Source organism: Pezoporus flaviventris, unplaced genomic scaffold, assembly GCF_033815535.1.
Source record: "Pezoporus flaviventris isolate CSIRO_AGI_PZ_B2104156 unplaced genomic scaffold, CSIRO_AGI_Pfla_v1 ptg000040l, whole genome shotgun sequence".
Lineage (NCBI taxonomy): Eukaryota > Metazoa > Chordata > Aves > Psittaciformes > Psittacidae > Pezoporus > Pezoporus flaviventris.
In genome coordinates, this window is record NW_026892588.1 from 935,536 (window position 1) to 958,043 (window position 22,508).

The window sequence follows — 22,508 nt, forward strand, 5'->3', positions numbered from 1 at the left end:
ACGCTCATGGCATGCAGAACACCCCTAACCTAGCATGGGGCTGGGAGGTGTCACTGTCAATTTGGGTACTTGCTAAGAGGCAAGTAGCAGAGCCTGATCTCAGTAGCTTCTTTTAAAGTCTGACATTCATTTATTTAGCATGTCCCCTGTTTCCCCCACCCCAGCCCTCCCATGTATTGCCACACTGTCCTGTCAAGCGTGGAGAAATGTTCTGTTGGAGTCTGGTAAGCCCCATTTTCCTCTGTTACTTGGGGTGATGGGGGTGGGGGAGGAGAAGAGGGAAGGAGGAAGTAATAAAGATTCCATGGGCAGGCATCCCTTGTCTGCGTGAGGGGAAAGTTTTGGGAACTTAGATTGAGTGTTGCTCGCCTGTCTCTATTGAGGACGGCATTGAATGGTGATGTCACAGGTGGTTCTGCCTAGGAACACGGAGCTGTGTGTTCTTCCAGGAAGAAGGGCAGGGAGAAGGCTGTGGAGGGGGGCAGGTTCCAAGTAGATATCTTGGTTACGGGTGCTGCTTGTTCCTCTAATTCCATATTGCTCAAAGTGGGCTTGAGCATTCTCTGCAGCTTTTCTGATGTTTCTGAGATGTGGTGTCCATTTAAGGAAAGAGCAGGAATTTTTGGGAGCTGCTAATCACAGTTAGTAACCTTGAGAAGTGGTCTGGCTTCTGCTTCCCCAGCCTTCCATCCAAAGGATGGCTGTTTTGAGGGTAACCTTCTAGCATTAAGTTTTTAAGCTGCAGGAGCAGAAACTGCAGTGACTTAAAAGAGACACAGGTTCACACAGACAGACAGGCTGGACACAAACACAGGCTGAGAGTCACTTTTACAAGTTTCTTTATGAAATTAAATGTTGCCCCTGGTCTGGGAGGGGGGAGATAGTGCAAGAATGACTTTGTACATGCTACTAAATTCAGGGATCCCTGGATGACCAGACTTTGGTCAGCTACAGCATCAACAAGCACTGGATTTCTGAGCTCTGCAGACAGTTAGTGCTCACTCACACTAGCTTCATATTGGAAAGAAGACACTGCTCGTTGCAGTGTCACAGGCTGTCTCTAAGCTGGGGAATTCAGTCAGTATGGCTTCTAACTCTCGCTGTGGTAAGGCAAATCTTTCCTTTTACTAACCAAGGTTTAAATTAATTCTTTTTGGCCAGTTTGAAACTTGGGTTCTTAGAGCCTCTTAATGCCAAATGTAGGCCTGGTCTTTTTAAAGTGGCTTTTCATTGTTTAAAGGTGTCAAAAACCTGTAGTAATACCCCTTGAACTGAGGGTCTGTGGGAGTTTGCATACCAGAGTCATCATTCAGAGTTGCACTGTAGACTCTGACTTCAGGGAGCTGGGCTTGCAAATATTGACCTTTCTTAAAAACAGTAAAACAGACAAAACAGGCATCAAGTTAACAACAAGTGACAGAACAATTACGGACTTACTTATAAAATACACAGTTCTGATTTTTTACCATAAATAAAGACATTACAAACAATGGGCATTTTCATTGGCCAGGAAATACAGCAAAACAATGGAGAGACGAGAATCTAAGGAACTGAGTATGGTATTGATTAGGCACATTTGTCTCTAACTGATGGAATTCAAACCCACTAAAGAGATTGTCGGACTTTACTCATGCTGCAGGTTGATTGGCACTGTTTAACGTAGGATACAGTTCATCACTGGTGATCTAAAGGAAAGGGTCACAGTGCAATACTCACTGTTGTCTGAGTGCCCCAAAGGCTAACTGAATGAGTTAGACGTGCATGGGAGGAGGATTGTGTCTCAGAGAAACATCAGGAGTGGGGTGGGCAGAGAGAAGGGTTTATCCCTCCATGGGCAGTGTATCATCTCAGTGACTCTGAGCATGGCAGCAGACATGGAGACGGCCGGTGTATGGGCAGCCATCCCCTCTGACAGCTGCCACGCAGCAGTAGTGTTCACTGCAGGAGGGAATGACTCGAGCCACAGCTGACACAAGGACATGAGCTCTTCCTGGAAGTCTGCCCCTTGGGCGCTGTGCAGGGCTGGCTCGATGGGACTGGCACCAACGCACAGGTGTGTGCAAGTGTCTCACCTCAGAGCCAGCGCAGCAGTTGGTTTGCAGCGTAAATAGGGAAGGCAGGAGCGTGTGTGCCATCCTCTGTAAACAAAGGATTGAAAGGAGCTGGGCTTCACCTTCCAGGACTGATGGATAAAGTGCTTTCTCAGAAGGGGTTCAGGCACAAACACGGGCTGCCCTCATTTCCGGAAGGGCGTCAGCCTGCTGATGTTCTGCCAGAAGTTCGAGGGCTTGCGCTTGGGCTCTGCCAGCATGAAGACTTGCTGCTGAGGGACCATAGTGGGCAGGGTGGGATGCTTCTGACGCATCAGGAAGTCATAGTATGGCCTGGTCACAGCTGTGAGAGAAGGAGATGGGAAGCATGTTAGTTGAGCACAGCTCCCTTCCCCATTCTCTGTTAGAGCTACTGTTAGGGAATAAGTTGGTTTGTCTTGGCATTATCTTTGGTTTCAGCACTGCTTTTTTTGATGCTATGTAAGCCCCAGAAATGTGAAGCATAACTGAAAGGTGGTTTTGAGTTGTAATGATCAGAGTCTACCTTGCCTGTGCACAGGGCAGGCCTGTGGAGTCTCTTCTACTGCTTTGCCCTTGGGGCTTTCCTCTGTTAGACTGGTCGGGTTTGCAGCCATATCTTACTTTTGACTTACTTACTTATTGTGGAGTTTAGTCAAATAAATAAGGAGGCTGTAAATCCAGGTTCTAGAACCAGGTTCTGCCCTGGTTCTAGCAGCATGTCTGTCTTCAGGTGTGACTCACCCTTGGGCTTCCCAGTATGGTGCTGCTTGCTGGCATTCAGCATGGCTTGCTTTTTCTGCACCTCTGTGATTGAAAAACCTTGAAGATAAAAGAGTTTGTCAGTAGCAGCGGCTCCTCATTTTGTATCTCACGGGAAGATACTGGCACGTTAAGTCAGGGGAGTGTACGGGGGTAGGAAAATGCCTGGGCTGGGGAGGTCACAAACTAAAAGTCCTAAAGGTGGAAGCGGAACACACACTGCTTCCCCCTGCACACCTTTCCCTCCCTTTCATGCAAGGGTTAATCCCTGCACTTGCCCCCATGCTTTGCTGGGTGAAGAAGCCAGTCCAGAGCAATTGTGGTTCAGATCTCATTAGATCACACAAGTCTGAATTAAGCAGGATTTGGACACAACTGTGAGAACCTTTGACTGAACAAGCTTTGTATAGATATGGTAAAGCTGGGCACTTAAACTGTACTGCAAAATAATGGAAGCTGTGTGATGTACTGACCATTTTGTCAGCCCTGAACTCATGAAAGACACATCCCCTTCCCTGAGGCCTTACTGCACTGTCTGCTCATGGGGGTTTGCATTTTTCTTTTGTTTCAATTGCAGAGATTGATTCTGAATGTGCAGTTCAGCAGCCTGGAGCTGGACAGGAGCAGGCACTGGCTTCCCCAGTTTCACTCCTGTGCACTGGCTGGGGGTTAAAAAAGGAAGGAAAAATCAAAGGAACAAACCCCCAGTGTGTCACAGCAGTGTTTTGCCATACCTGTCTCCTGGTCCAGCTGAACCTGTCTCCTTTCATTTTCAAATGCCTTCAGCCAGCGCTGTTTCTGCTCCGGCTTCTTTGCACAGAACAAGTGGACTTCCTCAGTGTCACGGCAGTGCAACTTAAATGCATTTTTCACGCTGATATTGAAGTCCTTGTCCTTCCCATCTTCTACATCCAGTATTTCCATGTCATCCATGTTGATCCGGCTCTTGTAATACAAGATGTCCCGGCGCAGGAGGTCCTGTAAGAGAGATCACAGACACTAATATAGATGTTATTGTTTACTGTCCTGTCCCTTCATTAAACATTAAACTTTTTCTTTGATATAATGCAGTATTTAATCTTGGCAGTCCTGTAAGAATAAAATGATTGTTAAATAAAATTGTAAATAAATTGTAAGGATAAAATGGAATTGAGTGTGGAATTGCAGAGTGCTGAGCTCCTGCTGGCACTGCTGGCAGTGAGGGGAATCTCACCATTTCTTTTTATGGTCAGGATAGGCTGGCATCTTCTGTTGTGAGCTACCAGCTGCCCTGCAGAGCTCTGAATGAGAAGGACGTAAGCTTTGATTGTTATACATGATCCCAATCCTCCTTAAGCCCGTGTCAGGAAATCGTATTTGAATCCTACAGTTAAAATAGGAGAGAAGAAAAGAAAAGAGGAAAAGAAAAGAGGAGAGGAAAAAAGGGAAGAGAAAAGAGCACAGAGGAGATTTTAAGACAAAAGAATTTAAGAGAATAGAAGATTTGAAAAGAGATTTCTATGAGAAGGGGAGAGGAGAGAAAAAAAAGAGAAAAGGAGAAGAGGTTTTTAAGAAAAGAGATATTTTAAAATCTGAAAAATATCCTGGCAACGATTCTCTTAAAGAGATTTTTTTTTTTAAAGATTTAAAGAGAAGGGATTTTTAAGATATTTGGAGAGGTTTGAAGTAAAGAGAATTTAAGAGATTTGAAGAGAAAAGATATTAGAGGAGATTTGAAGAGATCTTAAGAGAGATTTGAAAACATTTTAAGCTATTTGAAGATAGATAAGAAATTTTAAGAGAATTGAGAGATTTTAAGCTATTTGAAGATATTTTTAAGAGATGAGAGTTGAAGAAAAGAGATTTGAAGAGATTTGAAGAGATTAAGAGAGCAGAAAAGATTAAGAGAATAGGTTTTTTAAGAAGAGAAGAGATTTTTGAAGAGATTTTTAAGAGATTAGAAAAGATTTTAAGAGATTTCAAGAGGAGAAGAGATTTAAAGGGAAGGGAAGAGAAAGAGAGAAAGAAGGAATGAAAAAAGTCCTGCTTAGCTTTTGGGTTATGTGTTGGCAATGGAAAGTAAATTTGCCAGCAGTGCTGAAGCAGTGAGGGTCTCATGCCTAAATTACCTGGAGGAACCTGTATGCTCTGCAGCATGCAGAACCACCACCAGACATGTTCAGTTTTGAAATTCCAATGGGAGATGCCTTTCACTTTTTTTTATTTCATTATTTTCCCAATAAATAGGGTGACAGAAGTAAAATTGGTGGCATTGCCCATACTTGAGTTTTATAAAACAAACCCAGCCATTAACCCTACAAGCAGTGCAATGCTCCCTCTCTTGCTCTAAGAATTAGGCCAGGAGTTCCTGTGGCTTATTGCTGTGGTCAGGTGCACAGAACACACCAAGGCTGTGCAGAGACTGCAGCGAATGCACTTTGTGCCAGAAGCACATGTAATGCCAGTGACTGTTAGGGAAAAAAAGGGTTAGAGAGGGAGGCTCAGTCAAGTTCTTTAGCACTGTAATAGACATCATTTGGGCCTGGTGGGTGGGGTTACCTTCTTGCAGCAGACGAGCTGGTGATCGAACAGGAAGAACATTCTCTGTTGGCTCTTGGCTTGCGGGTGGGAGAGTTTGGTTAATTCTCCAGAATAGATGAGTTCTGAGCTCCTGACTAGGACATCTTCACCCTGAGAACAGCACAAAGAACAGGTTGGGCTCAGCCACCTGAGCACAGGGGAGAAGTCCTTGGTGTCATAGGAGAACCAGTGTGGCCGGTGGGACCCAGTTCCTGCTGACACAACTCTTCTGGGGATGAGAAGGAGCCTCTGTGCTGGAGGACAGTCCCTGTCACATCAGGAGATACTGTGGACCCAGGGAACAGGAACTGAACTGGCTGAGAAAGTAGTGTGTTAAATGAAAAAAATATCCTTTTCCAGGGAGTCTGCTCAGGGCAGCTGATACATCCCCACTGTTAAAGGAGGCACATAAGCAGAGAGCTGAAGATTTAACCTGCCATCCCTGGGGAGGAAGTCTGGTTTTACTGAGCCTAGGGTTTAGGAAATCAGCAGGTTTATTTCTTTAATTTAGCATTTTTTTTCCAATGAGTCTCCAGGGACCCGTGGCTTCCTTTGTCACTCTATCAGAGCCTGTCTCTGTGCAAAAATAGGGTGACTTACTAGGCATTAAGGGGTAATTTTGCTTGTTTTGAGAGTGTGAAATCATTCAAGATAAAATGGGGGGCAAGAGGAGAATAATAGGATTTCATTAACCTACACAGTTATTTTATTCTGCAAGGGAAATGGGGAAGCAAAATTCCCAGGGAGCAGCTGGTCTGGCCGGGTTATGTGCTGGGCCTGTTCAGTTGGCTGCAGGTGTATTAGAACATCACATCTGGTTAAATGAATACAGATCCACACCCCACAAACAGTGAACACTGAATTCATGGGGGAAGGAAATCTCGTACCTCCCAGTCCTCTATGGAACTCTGCCACTGCGCAATCTTGTCAATGTTCTCCAGCCGCCGCTTTCTCTCGTTGATGAGCCGAGCAACGTTCTTCATGGCATTTAAGGCAGCTTCAACATCTTTAAAATCCCTAGGGTAAGGCAGAGGTGTTTGTTAGACATGATAAAATGACACACGTTTATAGTGCCAGTACACCAAAGCAGGGCACACTAGTACGGCCTAAGGCTGAAGAGCAGAAAACATGAGTCCCACTTGCAGTCCTATCCCAGCTGTTCTATACTGGAAGTTGGAGGCATGTGTTGCTGTGTGCAGATGCAGACTGGTTCTGAGGCACAGATGATAGCCTTGTAACAAATCCAGGCCCAATTTGTGGAAGAGAAGGGGGTAAGCAATCAAATTCAGCCACAGAGGTGTACATAGAAGTTCCTGGAACAAAGTTCCAAGCCTCATGGCTTTCCACAGCATAATACAATATATTCGTAATGCCTCTGTCCCATACAGGGACCAATTCCGTCACACACAGGTAAGGCAGGGTCAGCAATAACTCGCTTTATTTAAGTAGGAGCTATTCCAGCTCAGTTCAGAGCCATGGGAAGGAGCCTTCTGCACAGTAGCACAGTTCACAACATCTGTGAGAATACAATACACACATCGTGCAAACACATCTGTGTACTGCATTAAGGAGCTTTCTGCTAAGAGGTGCTGGAGTACCTCTGCTCTGGAGACAAGCTGAGAGAGCTGGGGTTGTTAAGACCGGAGAAGAGAAGGTCCAGGGAAATCTTTTACCAGTCTTCCAATAACCTAAAAGAAACCAACAAGAAATCTGCTGCCGAACTACCTGTGCTGGGGGTTGGTGTACTTGAGCAGCTCCGCCAGTTGCAGTGGATATTTACAGATCTTTTGCACAGGAGTCAGCAGGAACCCATCCAGAGAGATGTCGATCATCTTCTGCAGCAGGCGGCAGGCTTCGAAGAAGTAGACATACTTGTTGACTTTGGTGAGGCGGGACAGCTCCATGCAGGCATTGGGGTGGTTGTTGCAGTATTCAGAGTATATCTGAAACTCTGTTTGCTGCAAGGGAAACAAAAGGAGTTACTGTCCCTCTTCTTTACCGTGGTAGCAGATCCTGTATCACATGGGGCTCTTTGGTAATTTGTATCCTCCCCAGGCTTTGAAGCCCAGAGACCTAAAGTTGGGGATGGGCAGGGAACATTCCAAGTTACAGCATGTGCAGCTTCCTGGAGCAACCGAGACCATTGCATGTCTTCTGGCCTGTGCTTAGCTCAATGTTTTTAATGACCTGAAAAAGCCACAGCTGTCAACTGAGGTCCAGCTCTGTATTGTGGAATCTTTCTACATTTTTGCCTGATGTCTGGCAGGGAGCACAGTGCTCAGAAGCTGAGCTGCTCAGAAAACGTTCTTTCCACAGCCACGAGAGCTAGAGGATGTTTCACTGCAGGGGCTGTATGGGGCAGGGTGGTGGCATTTAATTTGGGTGGGGTTTTTTTTAAACAGAACATCAGTTCTCAGGTCAGTTTCTAAATCCTTTGGCTTAACCCATGCTCAGCTTCCCCTTTTCCCACGAAGTCAGGTTTACTTACATATTCCAAGAAGCATGAGCCAACCTCACTCAAGTGTGGGTGGTCTTTGTTGAATTTCTTCTCTAGTGCTTTAACAAACTTCTTCTGGCACCTGTAGATGTCCTCGATATTCCCAAAGATTGTCTTCAACTGTTCTTCCGTAAACATGTCTGCTCTTTTGCGGCACTGCTTAATGTAACCCTAGGAGGAAACCACATTGGAAAGCTTCCTGAGCATTTGCTCTGTGGCTATCAACAGAAACCCCTAAGGAGTACACCAGAGTCCTGCACCCACTTCCTGCATAGGTGTATCCGTGTTTTAGCTATGATTTCCTCCAGTATCACCCAACTCATGGTAGAAATAGAAACCAAGCCGCAGTTACATCACTGCCTTTAACAATACTGTAACCCACACTCGAAGCTGAGTCCCAGAGCTGCTCTCTCCTGTTAAATCCACCTTTATCTGCCTGCAGGCTATGGGGTGTTCTGACCCGAGCACTGCTCCACTGATAGATTTAGATCAATTAAATCCAGTTGCAGATCTGGTTGGGATGCCTGTGTTAGAAAATGCCTGGCTGCTGACTCAGGGGAGGAGGAGCGAACAAAGGACGCTGGGGGACGCTGCAGGAGGAAGGGCTTGCTCGGTAAGTGTGTGCTGCTTCACCCCAGCTGGCTCTCCTGAAAGGCTCTACAGGTCTGTCACTTGAGTGAAGAACTATGTTCCTGCAAAACTCGGATCAGTTACCTTCATGCACCCCAAGCACATGACAACATATCTCTTCTAGAAGAGGTGTTGCAATATTCAGCATATTCGCAAGTGAAAGACCTAATGGGCTGAACATCCCCGCTTGTTTTGATCTGAGCGTGACTTGCCTGAAGGCGAGAATTGCTGCTTATATTACCTCAGAACATACATTAAGGAGGACAGCAACACTAGACATTTACTCTGGCTTAGGAAATTCAATTAATTCCACTTAATCAGAGCTCAAGTGGGTGCTCCAAATACAGAGGCGTTTGTGCAACTGCAGTAATGAATTGGCTTCTGTTTTCTGAGCACGCAGCACCATTTACCAGAGCAGGCTCTGATGGAAATACAGTCTCAGGAGAGTTACTTAACTGCTTAGGATCACTCTCTGGGCAATAATGGGACATAACTCTGCTGTCCTTCAAATGAATTCTTACATTCACTTCCCCCTTTATTCCGTTACCTCACAAATGTCCTTCAGATGCTTGATGTAGTCTCTCTCTGTGCTTATAATCTCATTGATGACGTTGGTCCTCATCTGGTCTTTGGTGGTCTGCCCCATCCCAAAGCGGCGGGCGCCACTGCTGGAGTCGTCCTCTTTGCCACCCTCTACCTTCAGGGGATAATCTTCCATAGGTTCATCCTGGTTGACTCGCAGCTGTGCGGACACAGAACACGTTCACTGTTTGCACTGCTAAATACAACTCCTCCAAGAAGTAGTTCAGGACAGTTGACTGAATGGCATACACAGACTGAGGTAGGATGAGGACTGAAGAGAGCTGCTACGTGCCCATTACCTGTAAACATATTTTACCCTTGGGGAAGCTAAGGCCAGACAGTCAGTTTTGGGAGGGTACTTTCAAGCTACGTGACAGCCTCTCAGACTGGTGTGATACCAGTGGTTTTAAGCAGGCATCTCTTGTGCACAGAAGTCACAGGAATAATATGGAGTCCTCCAGGAGAATACATAGAAAAATCAAGACAAAAATGGTTTATCAAGTGAAATCTGCTTAGGTGCTTGGGAGAGGGTGCTTAGGGAAGGACGGGGGAAACCAGCAAATAGCTGCTTTTAATGTAGGTTTACTGTTCTCACACTAGAAAGACCAGATGGCCTCTCAGTATCAAGTGCCCTGATATTATTTTAAGGGAATTTACTGTTAATAAAAAGCAGATACAGATGCCAGCGGGCATGAATGTGGTAAGGAACTGCATTACATTCCAGGGCTGTGTGTGAAACTCGTGGTTCAGTGCCCATCAGATGGCAGCATAGCATGAACAGAGAAAAACACCACCATTTGAGAGACGCTGTCCTACACAGTGTGTTGTCAACAGCAGCAAAGTACCTTAGTTAATAGCAGGCAATCACTGGTACATTTCACTTAAGGAGCTTTCTTTTATGTCGCAGTGCTGTAGCTCTCAGAGTGCCCATGGGGATATTTTGTACACAACTCTGATGATCAATCCCAGCACAGAGAAATGAAAACACTGAAGTAGGAACATGCACGACTATAGGCATTTGTAGTATAATGACATAGAATTGCCTTACATTTCTAATGCAATTTCTCCTAGGCAGGATTACTTACCACTTACAGATATAGCTACATATAAAAAGTAGTGCACATCCATGCCTTGTCAACATAGGCATAGATGACATTTACTGTTTACAGCAGGTGAAGCCCTCAAGGTGTGCAATCCTGGTTTTCCTTCACTGTGAGCTGAACATTGGCCAATCTTAAACTTGGACCTTGGCCTGAAACTTGTGTGGAGCGAGAGACCCACAAATGTAGCTGAGTCCTCAAACACAGCAAGCTTCCCATCAGGAAGCTGGAGACCCAGGGATGATTAGCAATAAATTTTCACTCACATGCTTGTGGTCCTGCGTATCCCTAATGGCTTGTGCTAGTCTGAAGTATCATCAGGGTTTTTTGCCAGCACAACAGTCTGACTTATCAGTAATGGGAAAGGAAAAGAGGCCTATGTTTTCACTGTGAAAAAAGCAGCTCTGTCCTCACCAGTGTGGAGCATTTGGTCCTGGCAACCTTGTAAAAACACCCACCGTGTGCAGTAGTCACCCAGCTGAGCCTGTCTCCTGCAATCTGTAAGAAAGCATTTCCAAACTTTTATAGCACTGTCTGCCCCACTTCTCCAAGGACTTTTGCTACAGACATCAGCTCACCTCAGGTCACCTCCTTTCATCCTTCACCTGCTTTGGGGCCACTTGTAATCTGAAGTGACCCAGATAAAGAGCTAAAGGGCTGACAATCTCTACCCTCAGGCACCCAATTACCCTTGCAGTACTGAGGAGCCTGTCCTGAAGTGGTGAAAGCACTGAAAACAGCCCTCGCCCAAAGAAAGAAAAAAAAAGCCTCTTTCCCTGTAGCACACGAGTGCACAGCAGTTTTACCCTCCACTTGCACAGAGAATTCCCACTGTCTCTCAGAATGCCCTGTGGGAATTAATCCAACCTCTGCAGTATAGAGCTGGGACTGTCTGGCCTTTTTCTACATAGCTATTTCTACATGGTCTTTGTAGCTGGCTCTGAGGGAAAGCCTTGGTCCACAAGCCATATCCTATCTCCCCTGATCAGTTCTTCCACATGACCTCCAAGGCATTTTCTGTGGGTTTCTCCTCCATTTTTGAATGCCTGGAATATCAGCCAGCAGCCTGATGTTTGTAAAACCCCACGGCTAAGAGAAGGTTCATGTGTGAGTCAGGTAGTTATATACTTTGGGGCTTGGCATTGCACTGGACCCAGCACAGATGGAGGAAGCTAAATTTGGTGCCATGGTCATCCATACTCTCCGAAGGGGAGACTAAAATGAAGACCTCTGCCAACTGCATCTGGAATTCCTCTAGAAGAGTATCTGTTGGCTGCTCCTGTAGGGAATGCTGTGTGTTTGGGCACAAACTAGCCAATACGCATACGGGTAAGCAGGAGCTCAGGCTGCAAAGCACCATGCACAGCAACTCCAGAGGCAGGAAATGAGCCACCTGATTTACTCATGTAAAGAGGGACGTGTCCACACTGGTGGCAGCTCAGGAGGGAGGGTGCAGCGTACCACAGCCATGTGTAGAGGAATAGTAACAAGACATGTTGAACTAACTATCTCTAGCAGGGAAAGTGCTGAGGAGTCACTATAGAAACACTAAACCTGGAGAAAAAGAACAAACACTTGGTGCTAATGGAAAGGCATAAGAAACATGAAGCTCTTACCCGTACAAAGCTGGCTGGAAACCAGCCTTCGCTGTCCAGAATCCTCCCCCACCACCACTCCTTGTTGGTAGCATCCATTACTTCAATGACATCGCCGGCCTTGAATCCCAACTCTTGGTCATCCATCGTGACATGGTCCCAGAGGGCTTCTGCATACACCACGCTGCCATCACTGATGAGCTGTGGGCAGAACAAGTCAAACTGTCAGCTCCCTCCACAAAAGCAGCACAGTCCAACAGTGTGGCTGCAACTCTGCTGCTGAGCCAAACAAGTGCTGAGAACTGGTTACTCCCCATGAGCACATGAACTGGAGTTGCTGTTAGCCTGGCAGGTTCTTCAACTGATCTTGGTCTCAGTAGCATTTACTCAGAACCACCTGGACACAGTACATTTACTGCCATAAAGAACATGAGTTTGATGTTCTGGAATTTCTTACTGGTGGCTTTGCCTCAGCCAGCAAACAAGGCTCAGCGGTACACTGTGGGTGGGGGATGCTCTTGTGCTGCCAGTCTGGAAAGCCTTGGCATGAAACCTTGAGCATCAATGCTCAGAAACATACTTTCGAGCAGAAAGTGTTCCGAGACTACAGAACACATCTAAGATGGATACAGCCCTAAGTCTTTAAGGTGGTTAAACTTAGCACTTAAGCTTCTTAAAATGAGTCTCCTGGAGAGTTTTATTATACTGAGGGACAATGGTTATTTACTGCATATCACATAGGGGCCTACTCTAGGAAAGAAAGAACCCCCGACAATTACAAAACCAAAACAAAACCCCACATGGCTTGAGGCTGTGAGGGGGCTCTTGAACACAGGGATGATTGTGCCTGATGCCATTCTCAACCATTCACACCTTAGCCATGGTGCAGTAAGGAACACTTGGGACCCCTTGTACTGCTGCATTTGTAAGCAAGTCCTGTAGGGCCCTACAACAGGAGTGACTACCTGACAGCCACAGGTTTATCATATCAGAGTCTGCTTTGAATGTCTTCAACTACAGAACACACACAGAGGCATCATGGGGTCTGAGCATGACTGAGAACACCACCATTTCCCCAAGAAAGCAGAGTGCACACTGGCATCCTGCTAAAAAGGACTCAGCCATTTTGGAGTCACAGCAAAGCCCTGTTTTTCTCCAGGAAAATGGTGCAGTGATAAATTCTGGGAGCAGTACAGACAGAGCAGTCTACGAGGCACAAGGGAGAAGGTGAAAACTGATAAGCCTGCTGTCCATGGCTTATCGAGCCACATTGCAGCAGCATCACCACAGCCATATAATGCACGTGTCATCTGTGCTGGGCACCTTAGCCTGCTGAGTCACACAGTTACTTATCTACTGCTCTGGGTCACTGTTTTTGCCTCTCCCCTAAGAAGAAAGATGCATGATGTAAAGGAATGTCAGGATAATCGTGCACACAGTAAATCAGGAGAGAGTTAATGAGGCATTTGAAAGAAAATCCAAATACAGTCTGCCTTTGGATAGCAAATGGCCCTCCACTGAACCAGAAACAGCTTAATGTACTGCTTCTATTCTGACAATAACAACAGGATGATGGGGAGGGAGAGGACATGAGGTTCCCATTTATCTACACAGCCAGTGTGTTGGTGCTCCCCACACTGCCTTTTCTCCCTGCCCTAGATGCCCCACCACAGGGCTGGGTCCACCCTTACTGCAGGTTTCTGCTCTTCACAGAGGTAAGAAGTCACTGTGGAGAGGCCCAGCAAGCAAGGAATGCAAGGGACATGCTGCTGTCATACAGCCAGCCAGCGGCATGACAGTAAAATCATAGAATAGTTAGGATTGGAAAGGACCTTAAGATCATCAAGATTCAACCCCTCTACCATGGGCAGGGACACCTCACACTAAACCATGTCACCCAAGGCCTCGTCCAACCTGGCCTTGAACACTGCCAGGGATGGAGCATTCACAACCTCCCTGGGCAACCTATTCCAGTGCCTCACCACCCTAACAGGAAAGAACTTCTTCCATATATCCATTCTAAACTTCCCCTGTTTAAGTTTTAACCCGTTACCCCTTGTCCTGTCACTACAGTCCCTAATGAAGAGTCCCTTTCCAGCATCCTTACAGGCCCCCTTCAGATACTGGAAGGCTGCTATGAGGTCTCCACGCAGCCTTCTCTTCTCCAGGCTGAACAGCCCCAACTTCCTCAGCCTGTCTTCATGCAGGAGGTGCTCCAGTCCCCTGATCATCCTCGTGGCCCTTCTCTGGACTTGTTCCAACAGTTCCATGTCCTCTTTATGTTGAGGACACCAGAACTGCACACAATACTCCAGGTGAGGTCTCACAAGAGCAGAGTAGAGGGGCAGGATCACCTCCTTCGGCCTGCTGGTCACTCTCCTTTTGATGCAGCCCAGGATACGGTTGGCTTTGTGGGCTGCAAGTGCACACTGAAGCCGGCTCATGTTCATTTTCTCATCGACCAACACCCCCAAGTCCTTCTCCATAGGGCTGCTCTGAATCTCTTCTCTGCCCAACCTGTAGCTGTGCCTGGGATTGCTCCGACCCAGGTGCAGGACCTTGCACTTGTCATGGTTAAACTTCATGAGGTTGGCATCAGCCCACCTCACAAGCGTGTCGAGGTCCCTCTGGATGGCATTCCTTCCCTCCAGGGTATCAACCGAACCACACAGCTTGGTGTCATCGGCAAACTTGCTGAGGGCGCACTCAATCCCACTGTCCATGTCAGCGACAAAGATGTTGAACAAGACCGGTCCCAACACCGATCCCTGAGGGACAGCACTCGTTACTGGTCTCCAGCCGGACATTGAGCCATTGACCACAACTCTTTGTGTGCAGCCATCCAGCCAGTTCTTTATCCACCGAGTGGTCCATCCATCAAATTGATGTCTCTCCAATTTAGAGACAAGGATGTCGTGTGGGACAGTGTCGAACGCTTTACACAAGTCCAGGTAGATGACATCAACTGTTCTACCCCTGTCCATCAGTTCTGTAGCCCCATCATAGACGGCCACCAAATTGGTCAGGCAGGATTTCCCCTTAGTGAAGCCATGCTGGCTGTCACCAAGCACCTTGTTGATTTTCATGTGCCTTAGCATGCCTTCCAGGAGAATCTGCTCCAAGGTTTTGCCAGGCACAGAGGTGAGACTGACTGCTCTGTAATTCCCCGGGCCATCCATTTTCCCTTCTTGAAAATGGGGGTTACATTTCCCTTTTTCCAGTCATCGGGAACTTCACCTGACTGCCATGATTTCTCAACTATGATGGCCAGCGGCTTCACAACTTCATTTGCCAGCTCCTTCAGGACCCATGGATGGATCTCATCAGGTCCTATGGACTTGTGCACGTTCAGGTTTTTAAGATGGTCTCGAACCAGATCCTCTCCTACAGTGGGCACAAGGTCTTCATTCTCACAGTCCCTGCATCTGCCTTTCAAGACTTGGGTGGTTTGGTCAGAGCCTTTGCCAGCGAAGACCGAGGCAAAGAAGTCATTCAGAACCTCAGCCTTCTCCAAATCCTGTGTAGCCAGTTCTCCTGAGAGCTTCCTGAGGGGGCCTACATTCTCCCTAGTCTGTTTTTTATTTGCTATGTACCTGTAGAATCCCTTCCTGTTATCCTTAACATCCCTAGCCAAGTTTAATTCTAACCGGGCCTTAGCTTTCCTAACCTGGTCCCTAGCTTCCCGGACAACATCCCTGTACTCTTCCCATGCCACCTGTCCTTGCTTCCACTTATTATAAGCCTCTTTTTTCATTTGAGTTTTCCTCAGGAGCTCCTTATCCATCCAAGGAGGTCTCCTGGCCCTCCTGCTGCACTTCGTTCTAGTTGGGATGCAACACTCCTGAGCTTGTAGCAGGTGATCCTTGATATTCCAAGGGTCTTACATGCTGCCTCACTGGTCTAGGTCCAGGAGCAGGCTGTCTGCATGTGCCAACAGATGGGTAAGCCCTACCACCAGGTCATACCAGAGTTGCTCTCATACTGTGCTGAGTTACACATCCCTGTGGGTAGGGGATCACTGCTGCTCAGGATATGAGCATAGACTAATAAATCTGTGGGAAGAGTGGGATTCAGCAGGCTTGTTCAAGCTACAAATTGTGACCAGCACATAAAGAATATTCTCTGAGATAAAAATATCTTTTTTGTGTGCTTAAATATGCCACTCTGAAACATTGCTCTGAGTACGATGTGGTAGCTGGCACACACACAGCTGTGACCAGAGAGGGACTAAATGGACTCCCTCCGTAGCCCTCTGATGATCACACACACAGAGCACTGATGATGTGAAGGCATTAACACCTTACAGTACCAAGCTGTCAGATCTCAGTATCTTGATGAGAAAACAAGAGATAAGTCTGACCTAGCATTAACAGCATGTTAGGGCTGACAGACCCAGCTCACAAGGGGATAGAGGCACATGGTTTATCTCAGAGTCACTGAAAGCCATGATGCTGATTAGTGAATCCTCAGCTGGTATTTTAAGCCACACGCTAATATTAATACCTTACATTTTCTCTATTCAGCAGCAGCCACACTGTAAACAAGATTTGCCTAATATAGAAAATCACAACTGGCTGATCACCAGCCTGGCCACATGGACACAGGCAAGCAGATAGGCCACTACCACAGACAGCTCTTGGGCAAAGGAGTAAACAAAAATACACCCGAAATACAGGCCAGGATTTGATTAACCCAACACCATGTTTGTAGGGAGGAATTACCAATATGGAATAAAGCAAGAAATAAAGGTTACAAAAATATTTTAGATACGGTTTAGACTGTCTCAGTTCAATTAGAACAGCAGCACTTGAAACACCTCCTGCAGGCCACAGGCGCTGCCTGATATCTCCTGCACCGCTTCAGTCTGCACTCCTATGCTGGGAGTGGGCAAGGGAGCAGATACCAGCCCTGAGAGGTGTTTAACACTCACCATGCTCAGTGCTCATTCTCCTACCTGCCCTCAATCTACACTGTGCCTTACACTATTCTTTCTCAATTGTATCTGGTCCAATTCCTGGGCAGATACACAAAAATCAAGTACACCCAGTGTAACAGTCCCCTTCCCAAAGCAAGCACTAAAGGGCAGCTCTGCGCCAGGACTCGCATTTCCATGGCAAAGAAGCAGCAACAGTAGTGCATGTGCCCACAGCAAGCATTGCTGCTCCAGCGGAGGCACAGCGTGCTGTAGCATCCTCTCTGAGGAGCACATAAACTGGGACTCTCACTGCCTACACCAGGAAGGATAAAACACACCAGCAGACAAAAAGCATTTCTGTAGATGTGTCAAAGCATGGCACAAGCAACCAGCTCTATATGTGAGAGCTGCTTATCTGCCAAAGAAGTGTGTATTAAAGGGAATGCTCACCATTTCCAAGCATGGCAGCTCCTCAGCTCAAAAGACTCACCACAGGTTTTGATCTTTGCAATTAAAACGTTTGAAAAACAACTGTTAATTTCCATATGAAACAACATTTATGTGTTGGCTTTGTAATATCTAGGACAACAACTTAGTACATGTTCTTGAAGAGCCCCAAAACAGTTTCTAGAAGACAAACGTTAGAAGACAGAATTCAGACTCAGATACCCTACAGCTACCCAGTGACTGCAGCAGTGAAAACTAACAAAAATTGGCTGTTTCTCTTTGTTTAGTACAACAGTTAAGTTTGTAGACAGCAGTGTTTGCAATCCAAAGGCAGACTAACACTGATGCTTTGAAACTGGAAACTGTCTGCTCTGGGGCCCCCAACACAAAGAGGGATACTCAAGTGAGTCCAGAAGATGCCACAGAGATGCTCTGGAGCCAGGCTGAGAGAGCTGGGCTGGTTCAGCCTGGAGAAGAGAAGGCTCCTTAAGGGAGACGTTAGTGCAGCTCCAGTGCCTAAAGGGGCTACAGGAAACCTGGAGAGGGCCTTTGGACAAAGGCCTGTAGGGACAGGACAAGGGGGAATGGCTTTAACCTGACAGAGGGGAGATTTGGATTAGACATTGGGAAGAAATTCTTCCCTGTGAGGGTGGTGAAGCACTGGCACAGGGTGCCCAGAGAAGCTGTGGCTGTCTCTGCCCATGGCAGGGCGTTGGAACTGGACGAGCTATAAGGTCCCTCCCAAACCAAGCTATTCTGTGAGTCTGCAGCTCTAATACTGCATTGTGCATTGGCATTCCTGTGCACCTGTACCTGCCCATGCAGCCACAGCCTCACTGCTCATGTCCAAATACAGCAGGCACCAAGGGAAAGTGCCAGTACAGCAGAGCTTGTGCAGATTACTAAACATATCATAGGAAGGAGGAGGAGAGAGGATTGCAGCATCGTTCCTCCAAGCAATGTCTATGCAGAGGCAAAGAGCAAGTGCAGCCACAGCATTTGCAGATAGTTGCCCCAGATTAAGTCCATTCCGCATGGGCAAGCAGACCTGGCATGCCAAGGCCCTTGTCTGTGAGCTTGTTTGTATTCTAGCTACTCAGTCCCTGTTTCTCTCAGGCTGGACACCTTAACATAATTACCTTGTATGTCCCGATCTTGTTCTGACAGGAGCTCCAGGCAATATTAACAGAGATAAAAGATCTCGACAACTTGCATAAGGAGAGATGAAGATGCCTTTTGGAAATATTTATCTTTGAGCTACTGGGTTCTATTTGAATAATATTTGAATAGCATTCTCTTGATAATGCCAAGTACACTGGATTGTATAAAGCTAAAATACAAGCCCAGGAGCATCAGAAAACACTGGGAACAGGGCAGTTCAGAGAGAAGGTGCCAATACAATGGAATTTACTTTTCAGCTCTGTGACCCTAAAACAGAAACCTGAACCCAAGCCGTTTCTGGTAAACTACAATGGTTGCTGGGAAGCCTGCATTCGTTGCCCAGCCCCTCCCAACTTGTGCATTATAGACTGAAGCTGAACTGGGTCAGCACATCAAACATTTACACCCTGCAGCAGTCCTGACCCCAGAGGCAAAGCCTCCCGCTCCCAGCTCCAGCTCTTTCACTACTCTGCCTCCAGAGCTCCTCTTCTGCCTTCCCACATGCAAAGTGCAGCAGAGGAGGTAAAGTTTTACTTGACTCTTGCCCCGAAGTAGTGCTTCATTTACACACTTACTTTTCCTGAACATGAGTAGAAGCCAGCTACCCTCTCCCCTGAACTGAACCCACAGGATAGGTTTTAAATTGTCCTGACAGCTTGCTCTAGCTTCCTCTCAGAACATTTTGCTTCACTGTTTAATGATGGACAAGAGAGATTAAATTTATCTCGGAGCTTCTGTCATCTGAACAGCAGGCATTTAGTCTGAATGAGTTATCTTGACTGTCTTTCTTGACTGTGGAGAGAGACAGGAACCCCAGGGAAGGGTTCTTCTTAGCATGATGAAATAACCATGCCCCTGGGGGCCCTGGCTCCCTCCACTGCCAGGTTGGAATTTGGGCTAGCCTTGCTAGACAATGCTAGCCTAGACTTGCTGCCTAGCTGCAGGGTGACAGAACCACTGACACAACTCCTCAGCCACAGCAAACACTTCATGGCTTGTTGCTGCTCCTCTGTCTAAATGCTTCATGATAATGCAAGTTCTCCTTGCCACAGCCTTACACCAGCCACGTGTCCCCACATGGGCAGTGGGTTGCATTCATTGTTTCAGAAGTACAGACCTGCACACCATGCAGTTGAGCCATGCCCTTAGTATTCGCTGTCCTCTTGCCTCCCATGTCAGCTGTATGTTTTCAGCACAGATTTTAGAACAGCAATTAAGGACAGTGAAGGACTCTCAGGCATTTAACAAACACTGCAGATCCCCATTCAAATATTCTAATTTGACCATGATTCTCCTTAACAAATCTGAGATGTCAGTCAGCCGAGATCTTAATCCAGTTAAGTATGCTACGCTGATAATTCTATAGTGCTGCTTCTTTAATCAGTGCCTGTAGTCAAACTCCTCATGTGATGTCTAGTACAGCTGTCTCCATTTACCAAACATTCAACATTTGTCATCACATTTATTTGGTAAGAACTATTTTCCACAGAACCATTCTGACTGGCATTAATTACATTATTCCCTTTTTACTGATCTCCTCTCAGTCCTGATTCACCCTCAGAAGTGGTTTAAACAGATGGGAAGAGGAGGAGGGTCCCCCCACAGCAGGCAAGAAGCAGCTCTGAAAGCTCCCTTTATCAAGTACTACAGAAGGAGAGAAGCAAGCCTTGTAGCAAGCAGAGGAGGCAGAGCAGTGCTCCATGTCATTTCAACCTGCATGTGTGAATGCATGCCAGGTGCATGTCCATCCAAGTTCAGTTTTCAAACTCCAGAGTGACACAAGAGGTTCTCAGTTCCTTACCTAAGAGCCGATTATTATAATAGAAATCAAGTGAAATCGCTTTAGACCATTTCACTTCAGGTTGAGACAGGCCAGGAAAGTTCTTAATGAAAGAATGAGGATGATTACCTGTAGCTGAGGACAACTACTCATCTAGATCCTGTCAGTACCCTCAGCACCCCAAACAGCACTCTCCCGTGACCTGTATACCAAGGGAGTCTGTTAATTTTGGGAACTACCATCCTAAGCTTTGGCATAAAGACAAAACAGGAGCAAAGCCCTTCCCAAACCTGTCAGTACTCTGCAAACGATTGTCTTCACATCATGTGGTACAGTTAAATATTGCAGTTGCGGGCAGTACTTTAAAGCTGTAAACTAGCTTCCATTTTAACCTTTCACACAAGTTTCCAGAGGATACTTACTTAAATCTATATCTGTCAAACATTTATTTTCTGGTATAAGTGAAATATAATTTCACTCTTAAACAAACAGATACAATGCTGAGTGACAGGCTGACAAAATGGCAAATTAAATGGGAAGCTGACAAATGTAACATCAGCAATATCTGAGACAAATGACTGACTAAATGTGCTGCTCCTCAGCAGTGTCTCTGCAGTCAGATATAAGAAAACACAGGCCTGCTCCATCAGGATCAGAAAGCCTGAATGTCAGGAATGATTCAGAAAGAGGTAAGAGAACCAGGTAAGGCACAAAGAGCAGCATGAATCAGAAGCGGAAAGTTTCTAAGCCATTGTAAGCTAAACAGACTTTGAAGCTGCAAAGGAGAAAGGTGGATGGAAGGTGGCCACAAGATGAACGCTTACAAAATGGTTATTGTAACACAAGGCCTATGGGTGCCCCATGAAATCACCATGGAATAAGTTAAGTACAAGCCCAGCCCTTTTTCCCTGAGCTGCATAATTAAGCTGTGCCACAGGACACCACAGAGCCAAACATACAGATGGTTTATAAAGAGATTAAGCAATGTCCTTCAAGGCCATTTAAACTCATCACACCTGGGTACAGCCCACCGAGGATCTTAAACCTGGGAAAGCACACAAGGCAAAGAGCCAGGCCATACTTGCATCTATGCCTGAGCAGCTACCCCAAGTCACAGATAAAAGTGTTACTGGCTATCCCTACAGAGCTGGCGTTAGGACATCAGCATAGTGAAAAACACAGAAGAAATGTTGACTATTCATACTGCCCACAAATATATCTTGAAAGTGATGAGCCCTGAAACTGTTACCTGACAGGGACAGATATGTTCCCTGAGGCACAGCAACACTCCTTCAGGTGGAAAATTAGCAATTGCCAACACAGTAATTACAATGCCATTAGGATGTCCTCTGGGATAGAGCTGTCATCCTCCTGGCTAGGGCTCCTCAAGCAGAGGTAAGAGCAGCACTTCCATATGACTTCAGCATTACAGATCTCATGCAATTCGTCCTATCCATGCAACACTCCACACACCTGGAAGAGCCATTCATCCCTACCACATGGAAGCCCAACTCCCGGCTTTTTCCTTCTTTTGCCCAAAAGGGAGGATGGAAGTGTACACAGGGAACCCTGGGCGTTCAGACATTGCCTGAGAGGCTTTCAAGGACGAAGACTCCCTGAGCACAGGCTACAGGAGTGGGTATGTGCCCCATCCTCCCTCCAAATGTTCAGAAAGCTCTTTACAATTAAGAGCTCAACTGAGAGAGTGGGATTGTTCAGCCTGGAGAAGAAAAGACTCTGGGGACACCTTATTATGACCTTCTCACTCTTAAAGTGGGCCTACAAGAAAGATGAGGAGAAACTTTTTAGCAGGGCCTGTTGTGACAAGACGAGCAGTGATGGTTTTAAACTAAAAGAGGGGAAACTCAGGCTGGACGAGAGGAAGAGATTCTTTACAATGAAGGTTGTAAGGCACTGGCATAGGCTGCCCAGAGTGGTGGTGGATGCGCCATCCCTGGAGTCATCCAAGTCCAGGCTGGATGTAGTTCTGGGCAACCTGGGCTAGTCGAAAATGTCCCTGCTCATTGCAGGGGGTTGGACTAGAGGAGCTTTGAAGGTCCCTTCCAACCCAAACTCTTCTATGGTTCTATGACCTCAAAACCTCCTTAAGGACTCAAAGCCAGAGAACTTAAGTCATTTGAAAGCTCTAAATCAGCTTAAACAGCTTAAACTCATCTAAGGCCTTTAAGTGTTTTAAGCATTTTAAACCCATCTAAAGCCTTAAAGTGGCTTAAGGAATTTGAAACACTCTAAGGCTTAAAAGTGGTTTAATTATCTTCAACTTTTGGCTAACCCGCTCCTCATACCTCTCCCAGTTGTGTAGCACCTGTCGCTCCACGATCAGGTAGGATTCAAGTGCTGCACTCCTGCTTCCCCCCAAGCATCCCAGATGCCTGAGAACCACTCTTTTA

The 22,508-nt window shown here is 46.4% G+C and overlaps 2 protein-coding genes across 4 annotated transcripts in view; both read right to left on the minus strand.

Moving 5' to 3' along the window:
* The window catches only part of PLEKHB2 (pleckstrin homology domain containing B2), a 476,827-nt gene that overhangs the window by 60,181 nt on the left and 394,138 nt on the right, over positions 1 to 22,508 (minus strand). The gene's annotated exons all lie outside the window — the stretch shown is intronic.
* ARHGEF4 (Rho guanine nucleotide exchange factor 4) overlaps positions 1,870 to 22,508 on the minus strand; it is a 217,293-nt gene continuing 196,654 nt past the window's right edge. For all 3 annotated transcript variants that reach the window (XM_061465392.1, XM_061465395.1, XM_061465394.1), the window contains 9 exons: positions 11,816 to 11,995; positions 9,065 to 9,259; positions 7,879 to 8,058; positions 7,116 to 7,348; positions 6,278 to 6,407; positions 5,370 to 5,501; positions 3,566 to 3,809; positions 2,814 to 2,891; positions 1,870 to 2,394 (listed from right to left, as the gene is read on the minus strand). In XM_061465392.1, the coding sequence (XP_061321376.1) occupies positions 2,237 to 2,394; positions 2,814 to 2,891; positions 3,566 to 3,809; positions 5,370 to 5,501; positions 6,278 to 6,407; positions 7,116 to 7,348; positions 7,879 to 8,058; positions 9,065 to 9,259; positions 11,816 to 11,995 (1,530 nt within the window). In that variant the 3' untranslated portion in view covers positions 1,870 to 2,236. The remainder of the gene's footprint in view (positions 2,395 to 2,813; positions 2,892 to 3,565; positions 3,810 to 5,369; positions 5,502 to 6,277; positions 6,408 to 7,115; positions 7,349 to 7,878; positions 8,059 to 9,064; positions 9,260 to 11,815; positions 11,996 to 22,508) is intronic.